Here is a 23,171-nt window from a genome sequence, read left to right on the forward strand (position 1 = left end):
TTTGTATTCGATGATCGTGCTCCCTCACTTGGAAAGTTTAAGGAACGATGTTCTCCAAACAGCCTGTAAATTATTATTGGTATTTTGTTTATTTAATACTCAACCGATTTTAAAGTAAAACGCTAAAAGGTTTGTAGTATACTTTTGCATTTTTGCATTGTTCATTTCATTGCATATTCATAATATTTTCACTTAAAAATGCATTTGCATTTTATTGTTACTTGTAATAATTTAGAAAGTCATGGTTAAAGTCAAAATAATGTTATCAATAAATCTAACCGACTTAGTAAAATTTCAATATTATCATAACAAAAAACAGAACTTAATAAATATTTTAGTAGGTACCTAAAATTAATAAATTGAATAAAATGCTGAAATTTAAGAATGTAAAATTAAATAATTGTATTGTAATACTATGCACTACGGTAATATTAGCAATGTTGTGCGACTTGTATGATACAATAGCATTAATGCATTTGTATGATAGCAGAATATAAATTACTACATTAAGCTTCGGAATTATGGCGATTTTTTTTTATTATTAAACAATAGACACACACGTCGGTAGAGGTGATAAACATAACATTATTATATTGTATAATAATCATAATAATAATACAATTCGATAACGGCTCGAGGGTGTATTATACAGCGGCAGCAAACATATTTCATCTACTATACTATCTCTCAGGCAATAAAAGAGAGTCATAACTAACTACTACATTGTATTATATAAATGTAATGGTATTTATTTTCAGGAGGGATACGAATAATTATTTTCCAACCATTTTTTAACAAAAATGTGTTCTTGCATAACTGTTAACTTTATTATGTGTGATTACAGTAACCACAATAGAGTCTATAATATAAGTTTCTATGCAAATAATAATATGGTTAAGGTATTATGATATTATTATTACTAACGATAATTTGATCGTATTCATGATTAAATTTATGATTTTTTTACTGTTATTTTTTTAAAATATCTAAGTATTTTTAAATGAATTGGCTACATTTAACATTTTAGGAAGTTTGTAAATATACTTTAATTTTTCAGTGGCTACAGTTGACGGACCTTGGCTGAATATTTCAAAAGTAAACCGTTTACATATGGGCGCGTATTTGTGTATAGCTTCAAACGGTATTCCTCCATCCGTTAGCAAACGTATAATGTTAATCGTGCACTGTGAGTATGATATCGTATTTGCAAACACGATGTGAAAGAAAAAATGATATTAATAACACAATGGTGAATAATTTTGGTTTTATTTATGATTTTTTATTATTTGTTTTAGTCCCTCCAATGATATGGATACAGAATCAGTTGGTTGGAGTTCAAGAGGGCGATTCAGTTACTCTAGAATGTCACTCAGAGGCGTATCCAAAATCAATAGATTTCTGGACCAAAGATAAAACCACTATAATATCGAATGGTATGTCGTATAAAAACTTTTAAGATTACTTGTGTAATATATGTATTACGAGATCGGCCATTAGACCTAAAACACTAATTTTCATTTACTTAAATTTAAATAAGTATATTTAACTGTATACATCCATTTGTAAAAAAAATTGCTCGAGGATATTATTTAAATTAAATTTTCTAATAACTGTAATTGTATTTTTTATAAATTTATAGCACGCTATATTATACATTTTATAGTTATAAGTTGCGTGGTATTTTTATTGATTTTAAAAAGTAATTTATGCCAAAATTTAAATTAATTATAAAAAAAAACCTTCGTTATACCGTTTCTCATTTATACACAGTAATTTTTTAAAAAGATCATTTTGGCGTCTAGAAAGTTATCGTGAGTCCAGACAAAATATAAAAACTATAAAACACCTCATCGTAAAACCTATAACTTGTTAGCTAAGCGTCGAAGCCAAAATACAAAAAGACAGGATGTAATCATAGAAGATAGCCGTAGGTGTCAGTTTTAGGTTTTATAAGTCACTACAATCGCCGTAATAGTTTTGCAATTGGTTGAAGTTTTCTGTATACTACACGGCCAGGATGTTCTATTGTTTAATGTTGACACCATAACTGTTTTAGCGGATAACTACGATATCAATCATGTTACGTTTGCGTTGATTTTTTTTTGCTCGTAACAATTTTCAATATAAACGCTAGCGGAACCGTTAAAAAACTTTCCCGGGTCTCCTAGTTTTATTTACTTTTTATTTTATTATCTTTTTTATATTATTGTATATATATATATTTAACCGGCACGGCGCCGCCGACGATCGTTTTTCCACTCGACACATACTTGCGCGTTCGGTCAGTATAATTGGAATAACTTTTGGTTTTTGAAGGCACAAAATATCACACGGTCCTGGACGAGAGCACGTATAAAACGCACATGAAGCTGACAATACAATCGGTAACACCGTCGGACTTTGGCACGTACCAATGTATTTCCAAAAACTCATTAGGTGACACGGACGGAGGCATCAAACTGTACGGTACGTTGATATGGATTAATGTAGTTTAACGAACGGCCGAAAAAGAACTATCGAGTTTATTTCAATTATTTAATGGACTCATCGGTCAAAATTAACCATCCCAACCCTGCATACACGTGCTCATGACCTGTCGCTTTTCGAAATGTATTGAAATCAATTTGACCGGACTTGTTGTATAGCCTCGGTGCGTTTCAAGTGTGTATGTGTTGCATTAGAGAGGCTTAAGAGAGAAACACTGCATTGGTTTGACACTGTTGGCGTCTCATGTGTGATTTTTTTTGCAGGATTACCAAGACCGACGACCACGACAACTACAACCACGACGACGACGACGACGACGACAACGGTGGCTCCGACCACAAGAAAAGCCATTGCCACTACCACCGGCAAACCGTCGTCGAAGCATGTCGGCAGGGGTAAACACTATAATAATAATATACGTATGCATAAAACTACAAAACGGTTTTCTCCATATTGTACACAATATTGCACGACTTGGACCTTTGGACGGACGCCCGGAAACTTTTTACCAGCCGAATTTCCATCTACGATATTTTATTCTCGACCCTCGTATATCTTTATTTTATCCGGGATTTCACGACGGAAACGGTCGCCACACTCCCTGTGTGTGTGTGTGTGTGTGTGTATATGTACATATTATAGCTTTTGTTGTTGTTTTTTTTTCTCTTCAAGTGCCCGCCAACGACGTGGACCGGAGCCCGACGTCGAAGAAGACCGGAAAAGACGCCGCCAACGGTGCTAATAAGAGGCAGCGGACCGGAGGAGAACGGCAAACTTCTCGGACCGCCGCCGCCGTCGGTGAGTGTGACCGATAATGTAGTACGGGGAGAACACGCCCATTAGTGTCGCCAAGAGTTCAAAATAAACACAGCCGACTGTGATTTATATACACATCGATGGACCAGAATCCGAAAAGACAGAGAGAAAGGAGGGAGGGAGGGAGAGAGAGCATAGGATAAATTACCATGGCCTCTCACGCTTTGTTTATACTGTATAAATCACAGAAAATATAAAGAATTGTCGGTATTATTCCTTTTTTTTTTTTTTTTGTATGCCGATCGGAAAATCTTTTTACGCAACTTACCGCCTGTTTGCCGTTTTCGTTACTATGATAATAAAATTATGCATACTGTTCTTATTCATTTTAAAATTGCGATTATTTATTTCTACATGTTGACCATGACCGGTGCAGTTAAGAATGCGTTAGTCGTCGATCACAGCCCGTTCCCGGATGAACCGTCGTATTACAATATATAGAGTATTATTGTATCTATAAACACTCTGTATGTTAATTGAGATATCAAACAAATTATTCTGATACAGGCACATATATTATATACACACACATTAGGGTTGTCATTATTTTTGGTTTTGCGAAATTTGACTATATCTTTATTTAGACTATAAAAGTTTCAAGATGGATGTAAAAAGGCCACCAAAAATTAAGGTCCAAGATGTATTTAGAAGGCGTCTATACTCAAATTCCGCCATAACCAAAAATAGGGACCATATATTTATATGAATATGGTTAAGTTAGACAAGAAAAAATGTATAGAACAAAAAGATGTGAGGGGATTGAAGTGACATTGGTTGTTGATAACACATTTTAGTAAGTAACAAAATATAACCTAACATAATATATGGTTATAACATTACCTAACACGTTAACCTTTTGTCATCGTTTTATGAACTCCAATTGAAAGTGCCGTAGTTGTTGAATTTGGTACCAAGCCAAATACTTGGTTTTTAATAAACATTAATTGTATAAAAAAATTTGGTATTTTCGATAACAACATAATATTACTGTTGTACCTACATTATTGATACTTTTTAATTTCTATGATACGCAATTCCAGTATTATTTATACGAATATGTTTATTGTTTATTTTATATTCCATTTATTATGAACCCCGTATGTTGCGTTGACCGTATTCATGGTATAATGTTATTATATCGTTGAAATTCATAATATGATTCGTATCATTGTACTATGTACATGCTTCAAAAGCAGGAATACGTAATAAACAGCGAATGCATCTGATTTGTCGTTAATGCATATTCAAAGAACCAAGTCTCCCATTAAAATAAGCGGTATAGCGAATTGCACAATATACACCCTCGAATGTTTGACATGCATTATGTAAATACTGTTTCACGTTTGTATATATTTCAATTCAAACTCGACTGCGTAAACAACAATGAACACAACAATATTGTACGCTGGCTAGCGCGCGACATTTTGCAGTATTTTTTATGATTTTCTTTACGACTTAATAAAGTTATCTAAAAAATAAAAAATTCCTTTTTTTTATTCACCGATATTTTTTATGTGTCAATTTCGAGTCATGACTTTGATCGAGGCTAAACACTCCGGAAGCATAATATGCCATTATAACCAATACACCGGTAAAGGACGCTATAAAAAAAAATGTAGAAGCCAAGAATGAACCATATGAAGTAACCTCTATCAATCGCCTTATTAATTTTTATATTATTATTATTATTTAACAACTTTTTTTTTTTTTAATTGTTTGTATACCTAGTATTTAATAATTACAAAAATAATAGCTATATTTTACAGCAACATCTGCATTTGATATTTTGTTACTTTTATCATACTTGTTAGTGTTCCCAGCATAGGCGGATTACATTGAATGAAATGAGTGGACTTCCAATGAAATATTGAACTTTTATTATATAATGATCAAACCATTGTAACCGACTAGGTACTGAATTATTTTTCTAGTAAATTACGCTAGAAGTTTAAATTCCAATAACTACATTTTTAATGCAATACAAATGTTCATAAAAATAGTCACAACCCCCATAATAATATATTATTATCGAATGTTCTATTTTAAGGGTAACCACTAAAACGTATAAGTGTTTATTTAATCTATTGATATGTACTCACGATGATTTTAAACGGTATATGCATAACACAAAAACATAATATAACTTTATATATTATAAATTAATTCAATTATACATACAATTCAATAATACAAATATTACGAGTATTGTTTATAATAAAAGGTATATTTGACCTTTTATTATAAACGTAATATTTTTTCGTTGTCAGACTCAATCGAACCGGGCTTAATAATTGTTTTTAGAAGTAGATCTAATCGGGTTTTTTTCTAGATATCCATCAGAATGTAAGGGGTTGCTCCGGTTTTGTTTTTTCATCAGATTGGATTAGACTGGGTTGTAATTATTATGCGCGAATAACGTTCTGTTCATTTTTATGTTCGTAACGGTATGTTGTATAAGTTCATTTATTTTTATATTTACAAGACCGGTATTTGAAAATGTGTAATACCATATCAAACTGTGAATCAATAGTAATTTAACATTTTTTTTTCATCCTTCTGAAATTCGTACTTTATGTGTAAATTACTATTAGGTATCTATAAAGACGCAATGTTAGGTACCTTGATAAGCATTATAACTCAATTTCCCAAAAATGTTTATACATAACACCTGTTCATTATGCGACTAATTGATTACATTAATAATATGTGTGTTGCTACAAACTTAGATAGTAAATTCTGCATAAAAAACATTAAGTCTAACAAAATTAATAAAAAATCATTTTTATGATTATCCTATTATAATAATATTGTTATTCCGGTGTAGAACTAGAATATAAAAACTATATACATATTTTACATGTTATATTTTACATTTATGTTGTTTCCTTGGGTTAAACATCTAACAGTTATGTCCATTTCCATTTTGCACATTTTTGCATCAATGTAGTATCTTGTATGAAGTAATGTTTACTGTACACTTTTTTTTTTTTTACAGCAAATAATAATATTACTGTGTGCATGTTGCAGACGATAACAATGGGGCATCGGCTGTAGGCAAAAAGCAAACAAACGGATCAAATACTGTGCATTCGGCTCTTGGGATAACAGCAGTTTGGATTATTTTACAAAGGATTTCTCGGATACTATGAATCCGTTGGCCGACACGAAAAGTACCACAAGAAGAAAATATGAAAACAAAGAAAAAAATATAATATATATAAAAAAAAAATGTTCTCGTTGTTTTATACACATATTTTATACGTATCATTACGCCACATAATCTGTAGCGTGCAAGTCATTTTGTATATTATAACCGCATGTATGAGTCATAACGCAGTTAAGGGGGAAATACAAAAGTGAAAACAAAAACTCGGATATAAATTATGTACATATGGTGTGAACTAAACACCACTCTCGCTTGGCTAGACTTGGACATTGCAATGCACCGCGGAGGAGATTTTTAAGGATGCAGTGTATTTTCTCCGCTAATGGTCCACGGCAGAATAAATAATTTCTGTCCGGGGTTCGGATGCAACGCTGCCTGTGTTCGGTTATAAAAGTGTCCCTCGGGAAACGGGAGAAAAAAAAGGTAAAAATGAAACACCCAGAAATGGCAATCATTACATTTCTTTCTGCCACCACACGCTTGTACCGTCCAATCTCGTTTTCTTGCGTACTACGGCGGCCGTCATCCGTTAAGGAAAACAGTCTTTTATGAGCTTACATTTTTTTCCTTGTCGAAACATTGTTAGCATAATATACAATAATATAATAATAGTGAAAAATAATGACTCCCCGAAAGAATTTCCATTGCCCGAGATGGTATTTTTTTCTCGTCGGCGCAATAATCCGAAATAAAAATAAACATAAGTCGAAAATCGTGAGAATAAAATATAATATCTTGTATTGTTTTCCTGCTCTTAAGCGTGCACCGCTGGTTTACTTGTTAAATTTTAAACGTATACAAAAAAATACTGTTAAAATGATACCCTTGTTATCCTATTAAATGAATACCTATGTAAGTCCGTAGTGATTAGATTAACAACTATTTATAAATTGTATATGTAGCTTCAGTTTGATTTCAAAACTTTAAATTTAATTTTAGTCGACATAATTATTTTAAAATTTCAGTAAGTTGTATAATATCAAATTCTCTTTAAATAAGTATATATTATCCGATTGAAAGGATGTTTAATTCATAGGTATTATAGTTTTGTTTTAACCAAAAAAGAGTAGAATGAATCTAATATATTATGTTATAAATTGTAATAGTTTAACTGTCAATATCCTGCTTTGCTCAACCGGAAACTTTTACATTTATGGATGACTCATAATAATTCTTATCATTACCGTAGAATATATTAAATTTATAAATATCGTTTCTTTATGTATGTACTCGATATCCAATGTTTAATGAGAATTTGGAGTAGTTTTATAAGATATAAATACCAATATGATATTTTCCATTTCATATCAAATTACAGCGTTGTACATTTCTTATTTTTATGCTAGCCAATAACTACAATCTAAATAAAATTATAATTTAATTAAATAAATCAAATACTAAAATATTACTTTTCAATCCATTACACAATTTAAAATAAATCATTCTAATTATTCATATTAGTTAAGACAATGTGATGTTTTTTTTCTGAAATAACCTGTTTCGGCTTACTATTCGAAAATGTCCAGATTAAAAAGAGAATTCAAAAGAAAATTTTAAACGTTACCTTTTTTCATGTTAAACTATACAGGGTGACCATTTTATCACGAATATATTTTATAACTCAATTCATCGATAGTTATTTTATTTCGATTGATATTGTTCTTGTAGATAACAAATCAAAAACAAAATAACAGTATCATTTCCCTCTATGGTTTAATATATCAATAGCTTCGTTGCTATTTACTACTTATTCATTTTTATTATGTAATGTGTTCAATAATGTTGATTAGGTCGAACAGGACCATAAGACGGTAGTGTAGTTTTCAGTTGACATATTATTATGTTTTAGAATTCATGAATATTATAATAGTTATAAGTAAGATAAACAATGTCCGAGATATATTCAGTTTTATTTTTTAACTAGACGTATAGTAAGTTATAGATATTATGAGTAAATAGATGTATGTATGTTAAAGAAAATTAAACCAATCGTTTAGTGTTAAAACGGTCACGCTGTACGAATACTATTTCAAATTAGTATCTATGTATTTATATTTAAGTAGTGCATTTGTTGTTAAGCACCTACGCATTGATGTCGTAATAGGTTTCATTACGATTTGTGACAAATTCTTTTTTTATGTTAACTTACTTTTACTTAGATGTTACTTTGTTTAATTTAGTAAAGTAGCCTAATATATTATACATCAATAATATTAAATGCATTATTATGTATTGAACATCCTTGACAGTTTATTTAATGTTTCAATAGTGCCATTACATATTATTATCTTTTTATAAATAAAAAGTAATGCGGTATCCACCGTGTACTACATTACTAATTTGAGTTACAGAATATATTTGATTTTAATGGTCTATATTATAAAAAAAGGTAGCACATTTTTTTTTCAAAATATATATTTTTTCAAATGTTACATGAGTTTTGTAATTTTAATCTACATAAATGATGAAACTTCAGTGTCCATTAAAACTGAATAAAATTTTATGAACAAAAATATAACGAAACAATTTAAAATCTTTCTTTTTCTTCTTCCGGCTTATACTAGCGGGTATTCTCCAAGAATTTTGTCTGCAATCATTAAATCCCTCGATTTCTCTTGATTTTGTACAATAATCTCTCTAAATCCTAGGTTCTTCCGATCTTTTTTCATGACTTCTATCTACCTCTTTAAAGGGCGACCTCATATGTTTGTTTCTTTCAGCTTCCTGTCGAGGATTATTCAAATAATTGATTTCTCTATATTTTTACTAAAAAATTATAGACTGTTGTCATGCTCATTTTTTCTTGTAATTTTCTTTTGATCTTTTCTCGCAACTGGCCTGTCCTATCATTAACTATCTAGACACATATCTTTCTCCATATTTTATTCTCAAAAGTCCTCAATATTCTGTCTGTGACAAAAGTGGTTGTCCTCACTTCACAATCATACGTAAGAGTTGACCTTGTTATTGTTGTGTACATTTTTTATATTTTTATATTTAATTTGGACTTGATGAACTTTGATATTGTAAAGAACGTCTATTCCGATTTTGTTTATCTGGCCCCTTTTTTACATGAGCAGTCATTATTTGTATTTAATAGCAGAACAGAAAAGTATTGGAACTCTTCAATACTTAGTTAATTGTTTTATTTTTCATTCTAGTGTCATAATTATTTTGGTGTCCACGTTCTTTAGATATATAATAATAAATAGTAAATGTTACCAACATTTTTTTTAGACTCGTTCTGATATTAAAAGCTTTAGATTTTTTGTCTACCCTAACTTGGTACTTCGTTCCTTTCATACACATTATTCAGGCTTCCTTGAAAATCCGAAATCTTCCATTGTGTTGTAAAGACTATCTCTATGAACGCAGGCCTACAATTTTCTGAAGTCTACTGCCAGATGTTATGGGCGATATGGCTATATTGTCTCTCTTAACAATCTTTAATAAAACAACAATATTGTATTATTCAAATTTGACTCCTCACTGTCTAACTTTAAACAACCGTTATTATCTATATTATCGAATACGTTTATTACTCACGCCTAATTTAGATGTTTATTATTTAAATAATAAACATCAAAATAGATTATTAAATAATTATTGTAATTATAGTCATTAAAATAATTATGTGTATAAATGGCATGTTATTCTAGTGTAAATATGATGTTAGACAGTTTAATTTTTAGATAATATAGAGAAGTAGATCCGATTACTTGTTTCAACATATTTTAAATATACCAATGTGTAGACAAATAATTAATTATTAATACGTAATCAAATGTTAAGTTTTTAATTTAATTGTATAGAAATAATATTTATTAAACTTACGATTTAAGATTATTTAATTTGTTTTTGTTGTTTTATTTTTATTTCCAATTAAAATTATGTAGAATAGTATATATATTTATATATAACAAAATCGGTTTTTTTTTTAGGTTATTTATGTTATGCATGGTGTAAATAAGTATATAAAATTAAAAATTAAATTAATCAGGTCAACTAACTTAATTAAGAATAAATTGTTCTAAAAACAAAATTCATAAACTTATTAGTAATATGTTTTTTTTTTTGATAATAATATACTATTATAATTTATAACAGTAATACCTATTATACTACTATAATATAATATTATATTATACTTATTCAATCAAATTTGTAATTCTACCATTAGATTCGGTTGATCAGATGTACAATATTTAACTGAAAAATATAAACAGTTACACATTTTTAATAACTAATTTTAAATAGATAATACAGTATTGGTTTCAAAATTATGTTTGTGTTATGACTACATACACGATCAACTTTCGACTGCAATACCGAGTAGTATATTTGTTATCCTTACGTTAATAAATAATATGCGGTAAGTACTCAAGTGGATTAAATTAAGCAAAGTACGCATACTATTTCCCTCGAATTCGGCTAATTTCATATTAGTTATACATTAACCCGGTAAACAACAATGGGGCTAAATTATTTACTCTTGAAGTAAAAAAACATTTTAGGAAATTGTTTTTTTATATGTTTACAGTACTGATTACATAGATGTCAAAATAATAAATATGTATTTTGTAGTGTTAATGCTTGCAATATTACTATAGAACACCTTGATTACCTTAAGAACATTTTTAAACAAGAAAGCAAGTTTTACACATTTTGTGCATATAATTGTCTGTAAGTTTATATATGATTAAAAAAAAACACATATTATGAGAGTATCACATAAATACCTAAAATGTATGTATCCAGTTTTATATAAAACACATAATATTAAATTTATTCCATAATATTATAAATAATAATCTCAATCGTTTTTCATAGAACATGATACGATATTTGTCAAAACCATGGTATGATGTTGATTCTGTAGAAGTTGTTTTTATTTTTTACAAATCTTTTAATTTTTTTAACATTCATTCAATGTTTGTACTACTTCGTAATTGTGATTATATAGGTACTATATTGAATGCTGTATCATACAATTGTTAAGGTCAACATAACATTAAATACTTTTTAAGCTACTTAAATCAATGTTTACGTTACAACTTATAATACATAATATATGGAAACTATATTATAGTTTTTTATTAGTATTTATTAATTGATAAAAGTTTTGTTGAAAATACAATACTTAGAACAATAAGAAGTATGGATAATTTCAATAAAATATAGGAACATTACAACAAGTTTAAATTAAAAACAAATTTGTGTACAACATATTTTGTTTTTTGACAGAATTTAATTTTTTTTATATTATTAATCTCTTTTGAAATATCAAATACATACAATTAATAATGATACCACGAATGAAATGTGTAGTAATAATTACCACAACCGCTGTAGACCATTAATACATACAATCATAAGAATTACTTTTTCTAAAATTTAAACTATTATGTTGTATTAATGTTGTGATTATTTTTCAATAGGTAAAAATAACTCAGAATCGATCTACTCAATACCATATCATTTTTGATTATAGACTATGCAAATCTTTAAACAAAGGCGAGACCGTGAACTTTTGGTTTATCATAAAAAAAATCAAGTATATAGGAAAACCATATCTTTAGATAACTCAAAACCGCAGGCTATAGGACCAATCCAGTTATATACAGCCCGGTAGTTATACATTTAATAAAAAAAAACATTTAAAATTAAACATCAGAATCGTGACTATTTTAAAAAGTCTTAAAAGACCAAATAGTGTAGCTTTTATTTAAATTGAACGTTAAATTTGGTTTACGTAGTTAATTTGCATTAATAACTAATAATGTTTTTTTGAATACAATTTTTAAAATAACTGAAAATTTTTACTTGAAAATTCTTTTATTACAATAGATCCTTAATATTGGTTTATTATTTATTTAAAATTGTATTTACTAATTTATAAGGCCGTGAAAACTAATTGAATGTTTAATTTACATCATAACACTTTTTACAGTTATGTTAGATGCTTCCATTTACGGTACAAATACGAAATAATATGATTTATATATTAAATATTTTTAACAATTATGAATATTTAACATGTGTTTAAAAAAAATAGAATGTGATATTATTTTTCTATTGGCCGTTTATGGTGTTTTCAGCATAATTATTATTTTGTACAGTTGATAAGAAGTATATTATATATCAATATGATATCATAAGTCATACAACAAATTTTATTGATTTTTAATATAACGTTACAATAATTATAATTATCGGTCTAAACGTATGTTTAATGTTTAACGTAGTGTCTAAAGAAACCTTAACTAAAAAAATAATAATAATTACACACAGATAGCATCGAATGATATGTACAGGTTTTTGTTCCTTAAGTATACACTTATATAACACATAATTTTCATACACGTATACTTTATAATAATATAATGTTATTATTTTTAATGGCGAGCCAAGTATACCGTAGTACACAATACTTGAACGCTCTCACATGTTCAGTCTTTTTTTTTTTTTTATCTCTTTAACTCGACGGGTTTTTACTTTTTACAAACATCAAGTGTTCCGTACAATCGAATAGTATACAACACAACATATTGAACTCGGGCAAATACATAATATTATTATTATAATAAAAACATTATTTTTAATACACGACTAATATAAAAAAAAATACTTCACTAAAACGAATTCACGTAAAACGTCAACAATAAATTTCATAAATAAATTCATGTGTATGTGCTGCTTAAACGTCCAAACGTTGTACAATAATATATCCCACTATAAGTTTTACATGATATATTATTTTAATATGCTTTTTCTGTCCTTTAGTACTCACTTAAAAGCTCGGATGTTTCGACACAATATACATGTAAGTGTACGCGAAAAATAAAAATGAAAACACATACAATTAATAGTCGAATAAACTATTAGCAACTTTACATCTATATGGAAACAGTATAGGTTCATATATTTTGTAAAATACGTCCATTATCATTTACAAGCGTAAACCAAACCCACGAAAATAATCATCACGTGTAAAGTCAACGGGATCGGTTGAGTACTGGAGTCGTAATCTTCCTCATCGTCATCATATTCTATTATGTCGTTTTCTGGAAACCAAATATATAATAATGATAATCTTTGTATACATTATTAACCAATTTTAACAATCAAATTGCGCAAAACTTAATTTTTAAAAGTTATCGAAAAATGTGGTTCCGACAATATTACCGTAGACATGAAAATAATTTGTTTGTTCAAAAGTATGTTTTATATAAAACGTTTTTTTTTTTTGTTACCCTTATCCATAATTTCTTACCCTAATTATTATTAACTTTTTGTTTCAAACACGTGTAGCAGCTAACCAACCAGATTTGCTTTTCGTCGAGAAATGCCATAACAACAACTCGTCTCCAAAAAATAGTACAGTAAAGCGAACGCCGACTTTTTTCATCAAAAGGCTTCAGGCGAATAAAATAATAAATATTAACAGTGCCGGAACACATCTTAGTTTGCACTTTTCTTGAATAGAAAATCAGAAATATTGAAAGATCTTAAAGTTTCGAAATTTTAAGCTTTGAGTAATTATTTTTGGTACGTTGTGTACATGACAGCGTTATATGCACTAATTTAGTTTATTGCTATTGAACTCTTTCAAATTTATTTTTAACGTCATACTGTTCACTCTTGGGCAATTCTTCATACAAATCATAAATCTATTAGTTTAGTGCAATGTTCAATATATCCTATTTCTTGTTGATCATGACTCATATCCAATATAAAATCTCTCAAAGTAAACCAGATGTTATATCTAAACTCTCTATTCATTTTTCAATACTATTACAATTTAAATTGTTTCATGTAAAAATGTACTGATACCGTACATGATGATGACCTTGTAAAAAAAAAAAAAAGGAATAAAAGTTAATAAAAGCTATCTCAGTTAATGTGCCGATGAAAGTGTTTCAAATTGGTCGTGCACAGTCTATCGCATTCACACAATGATCTAATCAAGACTAAACCTCCCCTTAGGCGGTAAACGTTCTGCTCGACTTTATTGCATTGTTGTCTGTACGTCTAGTCGGCGCACGCTAAACCCGTATTGCAGAGCACGCTTTTATATTATGCATAGGGCGAATAAAAATAAGAAAACAAAAATCACAAGACAATTTTTTGCGTTCCCTACAAAGTACAGACGGTCATAACGTACTTTCATCCTTAGATAGGAAAGCAGAATCTCTGATGTCGTTCGAGTTCGTCCGTGTTCTGGTTCGATTCCGGTTTTTGTCTGCAAACAAATAAAATTGAATCGTTGTTATTTTTACAGTTTACGATCATAATACATGTTAGCTAAATGTATAAATTTGCCATATGATTTAGATAGTTTTTAAAGCTACAATAGTAAAATTATAGTAATAGTACTTTCATACAATAGTGTTCTATTTTCGCACACTCGCCACACTATCTTATATCACAGTGAGACAACCGTGTTTTTACTTTTGATTTATTAATATTTTAATTCATTATATTATATCAAGCATATAACGTTTACGCTACAGTACATTATTGTATTAGTAAAAATTATTGCATTTTTTTTTTCGCCCTAGTTTACACAAAAGAAGTTTCCACCTACGTATACTAAAACTTATCATTTCTAACCACAAACAATATAATTAATAATATTTAATAATTTTTTTAAAATGTGATTTATTTGAATTTTTGTCAGTATTTTTTACTGAAGTCATTTTTTTTTTGCAAATTGACTGGTATATTATATACTTTGGAGTTTAGAGAAATAATTAATATAATTAGGTACAATATGATATTCTGGAAAAATATAATGGATAGCATTTTTTAACTGATATGTTTAAATCATCTGAAATAAACAATTTTATTTTCATGTTATTGGTGTTCCATTTCTTAGAAAATATAACTATTCCAACATTCGTAAATGGAAATCAAGATTAACGTTAATATAGTTTATGGGTAAATATTATTATAATGTAATGATAAATTATGTAATGTCGTTTTAGTATGAATGCTATGTTAAAAAATATTATTTACAAAACGTTATATACAAATTTTGAAATTATTTTCAATACTTATTTAAATCATATTGTATAATTAACATTTTAATATTAAAAATCCTGCAATAAAAAAAAATTATGACATGTTTAAAAAATGTTGAAAATATGTTTGACAACATTTTACAAATATTCTAAATTCGTTTCGCTTTAAGGGATATTTTAGCAGGAATTTAAATATTAAACATATAAATGTTTGACTGCCTACACATTTAATATTTAAGAGACACGTGCGATGTTCATTAAAGATGTTCGAAAACTCAACAACATTATTCGTACCGTATTTTAAATCAGCCTTCAATGCAAAAACATTTAAATAGAACTTTAGAAAACTAAGATATTTTTGTTTCTTTATTGCTGCGTGTGACACAAGACAACAAGATAAATACCCAACGGCTGTCAATGTTGTATTCGACAAGACTCAAAACTCAAAAAGAACCATTTATGATTGCCCACTCTAGGTATACAATATGGCTCCGGTCGTATAAATGTGTTGTAAAATAGCTGATTGACAAATGAAACGCGGGTATTTGAACATAACAATAATCGTATATTATTTGAACAAAACGACGCCCACAATCAATCAACGACAGGATGTAGGACAAAGACGACACTGGTACACACATAATATGCATAATACACACAAACAAACAAACGCAAACGCGGTAGTATATAGACACATGACGCCGCCAAAACCTAATGATATTTTCCATTTATTTTATTATTTCAGCCCGCGCGTTATATATACGTTAAAAAAGAAAAAAAACGTCCTCGATTGTAGTAATAGAAAGCAATAAATTATGATTTTTCATGTGAACTTTATTGTGTCTTTTTAATTCTACTACTTCCTCGCCGTCTCGGGGTCCCGTTTGCCCCTAACCCATAATAATAGTCTGACTGCACGTCGTTCAATTCGGTACACACGTACCATATCATTTTAGGTCAGACATAGCGGTAGGTAGGCCACCAACCGTATTTGCATTCTTATTCTTATTATTATTATTATTTATCGTTTTTCTACCGCTCCCATAATTTTCGCTCCAACACGCCCTTTGCCCCGAGTATAGAGTTTTATTTGCTCAATGGAATGGGCAAACAAGCCTGACAACAAACCAGCACTGGCGAAATACCTCATCAAAACCTAGTGCCCGTGTACCCGAACCTTGAGAACGACTCGAATAATTAATTCCAACCGAGTAGCACTTCGGTGAAATTATTTAAAATGCTTGTTATTAGGTATATTATTTATTTCAATATTGTACACATGTTTAACCTCGTAAGATCGCTTACAATGTATTATAGCATAACATCAGCTCTGTGAGTTTAAAACTAAAGTTATAATTACTTATTATCAACATAGTTCCAACAATCATATTTAGGTATTATTAAGTAAAATACGTAGTCACTTAGGTGTTCTCATATACAAATCAATAAAATGTAAGAATTAAAAAAAATATATATTTAAAAATATGCAAAGATACAAAATTGTTTCAATTAAAATTTGAAAAATATATTTTTAATAATTTGCATATTTTTCGAGTTAAAGCACAAATTTAACTTCATAATTTCAAAAATTGGACTTAACCGACTATGACCGCAATGTAAATTGCCATTTTGATAATAAGCTTTTAATGACTTTCGATGTAGTTCAACGGCCTTTGTGACCACCAAATTTAGCGTATTCAGCAATAAATTACTGCTTTACCTAATAGTTAAAATGCCAAAAAATATATTACGTTTTTTTAGTTTCTGGAAAAAATTTAAACTGCGGAAGCCATTAATATTGTTAATGTTAAATTGTCTACCTTAAAAAAGCAATATAAATAACACATATAATTTATTTTTATAATTTTAATAGCCTATGCCCTGTAGCTTACCTAGTAAATACAAATACATACGAGTCTTTTAACTTATGAGTCTTATGATAAGACTCATAAGTTAAAATAGTACCTGCATTGTTGTTTAACCTTAACTTAAACAACGACTTTTTTTTTTAATTTGATAGGGCCTGTCTCAACTTTTTTAATTCATGCAACTACATACAGACCATACTATATACATAACCAATAGAGACTTGGACAGGTGCTTGCCATCATAAATCATTCCCAGCGTTGAATTTAATAAATATTGAAAGTATTGAAACCAATAAATACTCGAATACGAAATTCAAACAGTAAAAACTGCAAACTACGTAAAAAAAAAATACTCTTAAGCTTAATTTTATTATAGCGTGGCAAACATTGGCTAAACTTAAAACATTGATATCCATCAAACAATTTTGAAAACAACAATAAGTTTTTCGTTTCAAGTTTTCGTCAAATTCTTGTAGTTATTGTAGTTAGTCGGTTGATGAAAAAAAAAACTACTTACGGATACATATATAGATACCATGAAATGATTCTTTCATTGTCTTTACTTCATATCTTAACTATAAGTATAATTTAACTTATTAAGTATTTATTAAACTTTTTTTTTAAACAAAACAACTCAAATCTACATACCTAATAATTTTTAATAATTATAATAGATATGGTCGAAATCATAGAAATATTTCACATTTTAAAGCTAAGGTATTTTAAATGTATTTGTAATATAGTTTACTTTAACGGGAACACTGAAACCAGTACTAGTACGTTAGTAATACATTAAACATTATTTTTATATTATATTTTTACCAAATGTTTTACATACTTAAAAACAATGACAAAATATTTATTTCATCTAATTCTAAAAAGTAGCAAAACAGATAACTTTTCAACAAACTCTTGGCAGGGTTTACAAGCAATTTTTTTTTATTTATAAAACCGTTTGCTTTTTTCCCCTTTGACTTACTGCCTCCGCCGTTGTCTTAAAAAATGTGGAAAGTCCATTAGATCACATTGGGAACTGCTGTGAAAAATGTTTTATTCAAGTACAGTGGCCGTGGCATGTCCATATCATATTATTCTAGATCGAATCGCTTTATTTCGGACGTGTGTAGTAAAAACAATAGTGCCATCAATATCAGCTGCTGATGCTCTTCGGACATCTATAATTTATTTACCGCTTACTCTGCGTGATTCGTTCAGGTTAAAGATAAAAAAAAAACATTGCACGGAATCGTGACATATTGCGTTGTCGTACTCAGTTTACCAAGAAAAATATTAATCTTTATAAAGAAAAACAAGTTTTAATCAAACCACAGAAACAGTGCTATTTATTTCAGCAAAGCGCAATGAAATTCTACCTTTTATGTAGTTCTGTTCTGTATGCATTAATATTTACATTTATGTTTATTTATTAACTATATTTTTTTGATATTATATTCAATAAAGTTTTCATACTAACTACATTTTCATATGTACTACTAACATAGTAGTTAGTAGTAGATATGAAATATAATATAGAAATATAGTAGTAGTTTATTTCGTCTTGCAGTATACATAATATGTAATGACAGATTTAACAGTTTGTTATAAACCTAGTTAATGTATAAAATGTATAGATTTATCATTAAGTGTAAGCAAAAGTAAGAAAAATCACAGTACTTACATATTTTATGTTTTGGCTTCTTAGGAGAGTGCCCGTCATTATTTTGTATTTCTGCTCATGTAATAATAAAACAATAAAAAATATTAAATTAAAAAATTAATTTTCTGTAGTTTTTTTAATAAAATTATTATTTTATTTATTGAATTACTTATGAATTATGCATAATATTAAAATATGATACGTTAATAATTTATTTTAAGTCATTATTTTTTACTTAACTATCAAAACTTTTAATTTTTGACTTATCGACTTTGGGGCTTATTTGGGGGTCCCCCGGATGTCCAATCACCTATTACTTACATTTAATGCTGGGACACCCTGTATAACATTAATGAGCATATTAGTTGTAACGAGTGATCTGTGATATCTATTAAGAGGGCGTCGCACCAGTGATTTTCAGTGGTAAAAACATGTTTAAGCAGACTGAAAATAACTTGCTCAATTTTGGTTTTAGAGTAAAAGCACTAATTATAAAATTAAAAGAAAACAATATTCCGGAGAGCAAGACTGTGCGTTTTAAAAAAAAAAAAATAATTTTTTAAAAAGTTACTGTCGTTTAAAAATATTAAAATAGTCGTTATTTCTAAACTATGTATTGAGCGTTTTACTTACAATAATGAAAAAATCGCACCGTCTTGCCCTCCGAAATATTGTTTTCTTTTAATTTTATAATTAGTGCTTTTACTCTAAAACCAAAATTGAGCAAGTTAATTTCAGTCTGCTTAAACAAGTTGAGATGAAAAACATTTTTAAATCGCTTTCAAGGATGCTGTGATAGTCCAAAAAATAAATTAACTACCAAAATAGAGTCTTAGTTATTGAACTAATAATTACACATCACAGTTTAACCTTTAAATTAAGATTTTGTAAAAAATTGCCTATACTTTACTCCTTAAAAATGGGCGGTGCGACGTCCTCTTAACATGCTGTTACACTAATAAAGCGCATAGTAAAAATTTCCCAAATTCATATTCATTTTCTATTAGTCACCTTAAAATAAAGTTATTATTTTATCAAAAAAAAAACGAAAAACATAAATAAAATTAGCCGTCAATTTTATTCATAATTTCCATATCATTAACAATATTTTGTTCCTCGCAGTAATCTTGCATTGTTTGACTGCGGTTACTTTTATAATATACCATGAAAAACAATAAGCTCTCTTAAAAAGGTCTTACTTCAGATTACTTAAGTTTATCGTACAGATATTGGTAAAATACTTAAGTGATCAACCATTATAGGTATTAGGGCCTATCCAAACATTTTAGCGATGAGATAAGTGGTCTCAGACGTTACATTTGCAAAACTTGATTGTGTTTCTTAGATCAATGAGTACAAAATGAATGCTAAAACAACTGTTGGAACAAACTTCCACTTACAACAAAAGATTTAGTGCTTTCATGGCGATATCATCTCGTCTCCCAAATGTTTAAAGAATTTACAAAATTTATATGTATATAATATAACAAAGAACTACGAATTTATTTCTAATATAGAAAAAAAGGTAATAGTTTTTCAGACAAGACGTTTTTACAATTAAAATCGTTATTCTGATTAAAAAATTTTTTAATTTTTATAACGTTTTTTTCTATATGACCTCAATCTGGTTCAACACATACTCAAATATTCAAATGTCCAGTACAATGAAGAAAACACTGACATGTATTTTCTTTAAAACTATAATATTTTGGTAGATTATAAGCAAATAACTGCAATCCTTGTCAGTTTTTGATATAAATAAAGCAGTCAATATAACAAAAAGTTAAAAATTCTCACTTTGAGATGAATTTTATTTCGGAAAAATATTACAACAAAATTGATAAATCATTTTTGGTTATAAAAAGTTGTTTGTCATTTTGAAACATCTGGTATTAGGTTTCGGTAACAAGAATTACCAATTAATTACGTGCTTATCTAAATTTTAGTTGTAATATTTAAAAAGATATGACACTGACTAGTATTATCCAATGACCGGTATTCTCCCACCTTCCCCTATTTATATATATAATTGAAATGGAACAAGTCAATTACTTACGGCTTATTTTTATCGTACCGTCCATGTCTCCAAGTGCGTTTCTAGACAGACACTTGTACGTACCATAATCTTCGATTGTCACTGACTTGATGGTAAGTTTCATTCGAGTTTTGTATTGATCGGTAACGTGCTCTTCTGTCTCATATTTTTCTCCTGCAACGAAAAAATAACTTATCAAATTGTTTTATGAATTAACCAAGCTCTTACGCCGTTCATAAAAACGCATTACAATGTATGTTGTAATGAAAGCTATGAGCTATGAAATCGAAATTGTTCATTTAGGATTTTTACTTTAATTTAAAGGTACCAGGCCACCCCTAGCCAGTTTAGATAACAAATAATAGTTTTTCTTCGATTTAAATAAGTAAAAGTTAGGAATTATGTTCAATACATTTTTTTTGTCGTCAAATAACTATTGAAAACTCAATAAATACTAACGAGTTTGGCGGTGATCAGTGTTTTGTCAATTTAATTTATACTTGAAAAAAGGCATCCAAATAAATATTTTATAATTAATTACCTAACACGAGATATAAAACAGCAATTTTAGCTAATGCGATTTTAATTCGTGTCATAAATGTTAAATTGAATTAACATTTTTTTTTTCGATGGATATTCTAGTAGTTTTGAATTTAAAGTGGCACTCCGATAAATTGTATACTACTGTTAAGATTTTTTTTTTTCAAGCTTCAGCTTCTATGGCCATTAGCTGTCCGTTATGATAATTATTTATGTTGGTTATTTATACAAGAGGTATTTTTTCAGGTTTTATTAAATATGCAGTCTCTTTTTGAGTATTGTCAGTCTGCATTTTTATTTGTTTGTTATAAAAGTTCGTATTTTATTCAGATGTTTAAATCGACTCTGCCAACTCAAAAGCCATTATTTATTAGATATAAACTAGATCTATCTCAAACATGTCATAACAATATAATGCAAGGTAAAAAACAGTATCACTTTAGCTACACAGCGGAACTAAAAAATATAATTTAATAACACTGAAAAATAAGGTTAAGTACAAGTTACGATATGTTTCTATAAATGTCTAAGTCAGTTTCAATTACCCATTGGACAGATGAACACTAACTTAATACAGATATGTTCGATCATCGAAACGAGTTAAACCTCGCTGAGTACGAAAGACATAGAAAATATAATGAGCTAAGTCAAAACCAGTTGAAACGATCGTAATAAAAAAGCCGTAATTTACTTGAACACCAGTATGCAATAAAAGTAGCCTCAAATTCGGATAAAATAACTTACAAAACTTAATCTGACAAAATAAATAATAATGCATGTAGTTCATTAAGTAATATGGGCAAACTAACTAGTAAAATAATAGAATTATTCTTTAATCCCCTTAATATAAGTTTATACACATTATTAGAACGCCCCTCTTGAAAAATAACCTTTCAGATCAAATAACTTTACAGAAGACCCTTAATTGTTTAGAAACCTGTATAAAGAAGAAACCACACCAAGAGTAGTATGAATGGACACCATGTTGAATGCCATCATGTTTAGTAGTCCAGATATACTTATTATTATTAAACAAAAGAAGTAGTACCACAATGTATTGGTATTTACTGATACATGATAAGCCGAAACAAGCATTGGATTTGTGGTAATTGTATTTTACAGTGTAATCCATGCTCAGATTACCAGCATTAAACAATATCTTTAGTCTTTACCGCAGAATATTTAACTGTCAAAATTAACATTTCAGTACCTACATATTTTTTATTTTAGTCAAAAACACTGGAAATTATTTTTTTCTTTACCAGCGTTACAAAATTAGGTAGCATCTTGATTTTCAGAGCAAAAACAAATGAACTTTAAAAATAGATTATCAGAGAGAAGAAATCCACAATATCTTTATATTTTCCCTTAATATTATGTACAAAACTCAATTTGTAACGCCCTAATTTCGGGAAAAAATATTGAAGTCTAGGACACTTTTGTTTCATAGCAAAAAAATAATAATATTTGACAACGTTAATTAATTTTTCACTCTCGAAGACACATTTTTTGTTTTTACACATTTGCCGTTTACGCCACACCGACGGTTATATATTATACCATTATTAAAGCACGGTGG

The 23,171-nt window shown here is 28.6% G+C and overlaps 2 protein-coding genes across 5 annotated transcripts in view; one reads left to right on the plus strand and one right to left on the minus strand.

The window, feature by feature from the left end:
- The window catches only part of LOC126845610 (lachesin-like), a 64,591-nt gene extending 57,148 nt beyond the window's left edge, over positions 1-7,443 (plus strand). For both annotated transcript variants that reach the window (XM_050584366.1, XM_050584367.1), the window contains exons 5-10: positions 1,058-1,186; positions 1,296-1,433; positions 2,317-2,466; positions 2,751-2,882; positions 3,160-3,285; positions 6,331-7,443. In XM_050584366.1, coding sequence (XP_050440323.1) covers positions 1,058-1,186; positions 1,296-1,433; positions 2,317-2,466; positions 2,751-2,882; positions 3,160-3,285; positions 6,331-6,452 — 797 coding nt within the window. In that variant the 3' untranslated portion in view covers positions 6,453-7,443. The remainder of the gene's footprint in view (positions 1-1,057; positions 1,187-1,295; positions 1,434-2,316; positions 2,467-2,750; positions 2,883-3,159; positions 3,286-6,330) is intronic.
- A 5,178-nt stretch (positions 7,444-12,621) lies between these two features.
- LOC126845810 (neurotrimin-like) overlaps positions 12,622-23,171 on the minus strand; it is a 98,196-nt gene continuing 87,646 nt past the window's right edge. Inside the window, exons 7-10 of one of the 3 annotated variants that reach the window (XM_050584727.1) lie at positions 21,074-21,226; positions 19,039-19,089; positions 14,634-14,711; positions 12,622-13,533 (exon numbers count right to left, since the gene is read on the minus strand). In XM_050584727.1, the coding sequence (XP_050440684.1) occupies positions 13,415-13,533; positions 14,634-14,711; positions 19,039-19,089; positions 21,074-21,226 (401 nt within the window). In that variant the 3' untranslated portion in view covers positions 12,622-13,414. The remainder of the gene's footprint in view (positions 13,534-14,633; positions 14,712-19,038; positions 19,090-21,073; positions 21,227-23,171) is intronic. The other 2 variants (XM_050584728.1, XM_050584729.1) reach the window with 2 other exon arrangements.

This window comes from Adelges cooleyi, unplaced genomic scaffold (assembly GCF_023614345.1).
Source record: "Adelges cooleyi isolate 19-005CV unplaced genomic scaffold, UGA_ACOO_1.1 ACOO_flye_CR_arks_rails_tigmint_CR_PRNA_8, whole genome shotgun sequence".
Classification (NCBI taxonomy): domain Eukaryota; kingdom Metazoa; phylum Arthropoda; class Insecta; order Hemiptera; family Adelgidae; genus Adelges; species Adelges cooleyi.